The 5,887-nt window shown below is 35.0% G+C and overlaps 1 protein-coding gene and 1 pseudogene across 2 annotated transcripts in view; one reads left to right on the plus strand and one right to left on the minus strand.

The window, feature by feature from the left end:
- LOC107656765 (butyrophilin subfamily 1 member A1-like) overlaps nt 1–2,269 on the minus strand; it is a 9,302-nt pseudogene extending 7,033 nt beyond the window's left edge.
- A 112-nt stretch (nt 2,270–2,381) lies between these two features.
- The window catches only part of LOC107656773 (calcium-binding protein 2), a 10,324-nt gene continuing 6,818 nt past the window's right edge, over nt 2,382–5,887 (plus strand). The window contains exons 1-4 of one of the 2 annotated variants that reach the window (XM_016444714.1): nt 2,382–2,469; nt 3,254–3,298; nt 3,507–3,651; nt 5,757–5,787. In XM_016444714.1, the coding sequence (XP_016300200.1) occupies nt 3,261–3,298; nt 3,507–3,651; nt 5,757–5,787 (214 nt within the window). In that variant the 5' untranslated portion in view covers nt 2,382–2,469; nt 3,254–3,260. The remainder of the gene's footprint in view (nt 2,470–3,253; nt 3,299–3,506; nt 3,652–5,756; nt 5,788–5,887) is intronic. The other variant, XM_016444715.1, reaches the window with a different exon arrangement.

A 5,887-nucleotide genomic window follows, 5' to 3' on the forward strand; every position in this document is an offset into this window, starting at 1 on the left:
GTGGCAGATCCTTTTCCTATTTAGCGCCCAAACTCTGGAATAACCTACCTAACATTGTTCGGGAGGCAGACACACTCTTGCAGTTTAAATCTAGATTAAAGACCCATCTCTTTAACCTGGCTTACACATAACACACTAACACGTTTCTAATATTCAAATCCATTAAAGGATTTTTAGGCTCCATTAATTAGGACACTTCCCATAACACCCGATGTACTTGCTACATCATTAGAAGAATGGCATCTACGCTAATATTAGTCTGTTTCTCTCTTATATATATGTTGTGGTAAGGGACAGCATGTTGGGACAACAACAACGTGTTGCAACTGTCCCTACACTACTGACAGCCGTGATAAAACTTTGTAAATTATCATGACACAATATCTTTGACACATGCTAGCTATGCCTATTAGAAGCTCAGAAAACAGTGATTAAAATTATATGACTTTACAATGCTTCACACAAGCAGCTTAGGCAGTATGACAAAAAAATTCTGATCATAAAAAAAAGCCATAAAACTGACTGAAATCCAAGCGTGTTTGTGATCTTACCAGAAGTCTCTATGAGGAGATTCAGCAGTAAAGCAATAATAATCGACAACATGCCTGTGAAAATACAGATAGACTCACATAAAACAAACTCTGAGGGAGATTCTTCCAGAATAAATGATATAAGAGACATAATCGATCAGAATGTCGTATTCAATGAGGAAACAAACTCACCGGAGACAAAGATCACTCATATCAAGTATATTCAATTATAAATTATAAAATAGATGAAAATCAGTGAGAATCCAAACGTACTCCTGAATGTTCTGTTTTACTTTCGGTTTCTAAAAATAACAGCAGGTGATGCCTCACTAAGACAGATGTCATCAGATGATGAATGACGCTTCATACTCGCTGTGATTAAGTGTAAACATATTCGTGTGTGAACATACATTTGTCTGTGTTTTCTGTTGTTATGAGGCAATTGAATGTCTAGTTGTAAGAAAAGTCTTTAAGGCATGATCTCTTTGTTTCATTCACTGGCGTATCGTATCATTTATCCAAGGAAGCTGTATTTTACTATGTGATTTCTTCCGACATTTAATACATTTATCTTCAATACGACTGATATGAATCATAAATTCATCACATTTATTTACTTGATTATGTTGTAATACTTCATTCCAACTTACTGGGGGGTATACAATACTACAATATTAAATTCCATACATGGAGAAAGAGAAACGTTTATGCACAAAGATTCTAATAAAACATTTTCAGGTAATGGAATGTCTGTAGATTTAAATGAATCGTTAATGTATATTAATACACCACCATAATACGCTAATACATAAGACTTTGCTTTTCAGGTCATCGTGTCTTTTATTAACTCAACACAGAAACATCAATCAATGTGCAATTAAAATAACTTACAATATTTCAAAAAAGAAATGTAAAACCCAAAATACAACAATCAGCCATTAAAATATCAAAAGCATTTTAAATTCCATACATGGAGAAAGAGAAACTCTTGGCTGAGGCACATTTACAAATTTTTAATCAAACATTTTACACATTATGTTATAATTATCAATATACAGAGTGATAAGAAATACAGCTGTAACATCATATTGTGGGACTCTTTATCCTGATAACGTGTTTTAGCCCTGTTTGTTTTGTCCCATAAGACATATTCATTTAGCAGAGGCTTTTTCCCAAAGTGACTTACAAATGAGGAACATCACAGGAATGTGTCACTAGAATGGCCAACATTCACAATATAGAATGCTACGTTTAATGATCGATTAGTACACAGGTCAGAGTAGAAACTGACGTGTTTGAGACAACAGAGAAAAGTGTCTGCGGAGGTTTTTGTATAAATAGATGCTTCTACTTCTGATTAATGTAGACGTAGCCTCAGTAAAGGCTGCTCTTTAATTATCTGCTTCACAAATACTCCAGATGTTGTAAACCACATAAAATCACGACTGTGTTCAGATGCTAAATGAAGTTACTTACTTTCTTTAGCTGGTTTCTTCCCTGCAGAGCAGATCAAAAATATCAACACATGAGATGTATGAAACGAAAGCCTTCTGAAAACCACATCTTTAACACCTCCAGGATCATTCCATATTAATGAATACATTGATAGGCCTATGTGATCGCTCATACAGCCAGCCTATAGAGGAAAAGACTGTTTAACAGTTTGAAATCCGTCCCTGAATTTGCTCTTCTCTGTTCTTCCAGCAGGAAAGCTGCGGTTATGCCAAAGCCCTTGCATGATCAGGTTCCTCTGGTGTTTTCTTTGGCCGCACGCATGTTTCCTGCTTTAATCTGGACACGTTTAGCCGTCTAATCACCTTTAAGGTCTTCTGACGCAGAGACGGAGGCACCTCAAGGCTCAGTACTAGGACCATTACTGAGCAGGACCTTCAGATCCTCGGCGTCTCTGCTGGAGAAGCTTCATCTTCATCTGTCAACGGTAAGATCTGTGAACAGTGAAGCAGAGGTTTGCGTTCAGTTTAACCAGGTTTGAGAGTGTAGCCTGAGCTTTAATGTGGTTTCACACTGAATCTGTAGAGTTTAGGATGGATTTATTCCATAATTTTTTGATTCGCAAATTACATCGGTGCTATTCAAATGCAGAATGTATGCTGGGGAAAAAATCCAATATGGCAAAAAAAAAAAATATGTTTTTCTGGTCAAAACATATATTTAAATATATGCTAAATATATGTTGTAAAGAGCTCTTTGTATTTTTGAAACTTAAAATATGTTTTGTTTCAACCTTCATATACCAGAATATTATGTGACAAATACAATGTATTTTTTTCGACTGAGCAATATGGAGGACAAAATATATATTTTTAATGCTTTTAAATTTTAGAAAATGGCCAAGAAATACATTTAGGCTATGCAAAAATATTTTGAAAAAACATTTTAGTAAATATATATATATATATATATATATATATATGTTTCTGTGTGTGTAAATATATTATTTGAATATTTTGAAATCTATTTAAAAATATATTCGAAATTATATTTTTTGCCGTATGGGATGGTTAATATTCAGAGAGATAAGAACTACAGCAGTTTGACATCTGAAATAAAATGAGAGTAGTTTAGTAAACCACTCTTAATGAAAACTTATGAAGTGTTTGTTTGTAAGTTATTCATTGAACTGTTTGCTGTAAATCAGGTGAAAGAGAATCCCATAGTCGTCATATTTATATTGATGTTGTGATTGTGTCTCTTATGAACAGCTGTAGAATGGCACAGAAAGCAGACAGAACTCCATCTACAGAGAGGTGAGGGAACGCTTGCAGCGATATTCTGAATGAGCTGAACTCGTGTTAAACCTCACCCAAAGAAGAGTGATGAAGAATAATACAGAATGTCCTAACACAGATTGATTCAATATCTTTTATTTGAAACAGTGTTATATGCAAATGTTTCTGTTCTGATTAGTTTCTCACGCATCTGCATGTTTTCTTCATTAAACTCCACCAAATCCAGCCAATCAGCTGATGGCTCCGCCCCCAAATCCGCCCTCCGCAAGACAGCGTCCGGCGATGCCTCCAAGAAGAAGAAAAGTAAGAAATCAAACGAGGATGCCATGAACAAGGTGTACACTAACCTGCTGAACAGCATCTTCGGACAGGTATCTCACACTCCGTCACTCCTGCTCTTGTGTTTGGAGATTCTTACTACAGTCTTAAGCACCTGAATCAGCTCTTTAAATCAATAATTCATGCAGAAATGACAATTATGTACATGCATTTTCTTCTGCAAAACACAGAGTTCTTTCACTCTGCTTTTCTAATGACGCTTCATCGTGATCACAATCTGACAACTCCAAAAAAAGAAGAAAATGCCATGAAATGCCAATTTTGAAGTCATTTAATAGCTCTGAGTGTTGAACAGACCCAAACTGACGTCATTATTGACTGATAATCTTTCCTTCATGATGGTCACTAAACATACAACAACCTTCAGACGTCAATAACATCACTGACGTCAAACCTAGTGACATATCTGCAGTTTCCATGCTTAAACATGCGGATGAGATTAGTTGTACTTAGATGTTTATTTGTGACTGAAACGTCCCATTGACAATCAAGCATGGTGCATGCAATATTATACAGTAGAGCAACTCATCTATGAGATTTTACACAGATATACATGAGATTCTGCACTGATCACACCAGTATTTCTGTTGATTTCATGATGAACTCAAACACAGAGTGCCGTGTCTTTGTATTTAGTGCATTGACATGTGTGTGGTACGTCTGTTAAACACTCATTAACCCCTGTAATCACACTCAGACTGTAATAATAGCACATGACGCGGTTCAGTGTCACTCCTCATTTACTCTAACGAGGTTTAACGAGGCTTAAGCAGATGGAACGGGAAAGTGGTGGTGTTTGATTCATGACTTGACTCGTGCTCTACACGCGTGTCTGTGTGCTTCCTACCTGCAGTTCATTTCTGATTCCTTCTTATAGTGTTGAACACAAATGGAATGTGAAATCTGAGTTTTGATGTGTTTGAAATGTTTCGGATTACTTTTATATGAAATATAAAATCTGTTCCCATTCTAGTGTTGTTTTTAAAACGGTTTTTAAAAGTCAAATCATTTAAGATTTTAATGTTAATGTTTTTTTTTTGATAGACAAACTCTATTTTTAAATTTCTACCCAGTTAGTGAAATTAGCAAACTGTATATTCAAATCAACTGAAGATGATGAAAGAGCTAATTTGATACTCAGTTTGACCTTTAGGGGGTCACCATCACTATTTCCAGTCTTTGAGAATTTCGGGCTTTAATTTGTACTCTATTCTCAGAGCGTTTGCTGAACCTCATCAGAACTGAGTTTAGTGGCTCTCTCTGTGTTGCTGTCATCAGATGTGATGTTACGACAAAGTTTCTGATCACTGACACACGTTTCTCAACTGATAGCTCATGACATTGTGACAGAATCACCAATGCCCAATTCAGTAAAAAAAGGACAATAATTTTTTCATGAGATTTTTAAAAATGTTTTTTAATTTGCAAATTTTATATTTTGCAAATTGCAGCAAGCAAACTGTTAAACTGAGTAAAAATTAATAAAGAAAAACGAAAAAAAAAAAACAAGTTGAAATCTGTACAGGAAACTTTTTATAAAAACTTTTTTATTTGCTAATTTAAGAATTTATTAATTTGCAAATTACTCTGTGTAGCGAGTTAAACTGAGTAAAAATGTATAATGAAACACTAAAAAGCAAAATAGAAAAACTGATTTTTTTTTTTTTACATTTTCAAATGTATTTCATTTCAACATGAAAGGAGTTAAATGGAGTAAAAACACAATGAAATAGCAAAATAGCAACATTTATGCTGTGTAAAATTGGAAAATGAAAAACAAAACAGAAAAAAAAGAGAGAAACTGACTAGGGAACGTTTTCATCATATTATTTTTTTAAATAATTTAATTTGCATATGTAATAATTTGCATATAACAGTATGTGATGCTAATCGAGGCAGAGTGAGAATATGAAAGAGAAGCACACAAGTAAACAGTGACCATAATGTTGATTCTTGAGCGATTGTTCTGTGACCCAAAACATGCCATGGAAACTTGGGTTGAGTCGGAAGCTTTAACCTGAATGTGTCCTGATTGATTCTAAGCCTCTAATCAAAACAACACATGATTCTTTCAGATCATTAGCTCTTATAACAACCACATACACAACTAATGTGATCTCTCTGTGTTTGCTGTCAGGACCGAGAGTTGTCTCAGCCGGAGCTGGACGGTGAGTATCACACCATCTGACCACATCACATCTCAGGTCAATCATCAAATCACAGCTCATCACATCTCAGGTCAATCATCACATCACAGATCATCACATC

Source organism: Sinocyclocheilus anshuiensis, unplaced genomic scaffold (assembly GCF_001515605.1).
Source record: "Sinocyclocheilus anshuiensis isolate Anshui unplaced genomic scaffold, SAMN03320099.WGS_v1.1 scaffold3352, whole genome shotgun sequence".
NCBI classification, from domain to species: Eukaryota; Metazoa; Chordata; class Actinopteri; order Cypriniformes; family Cyprinidae; genus Sinocyclocheilus; species Sinocyclocheilus anshuiensis.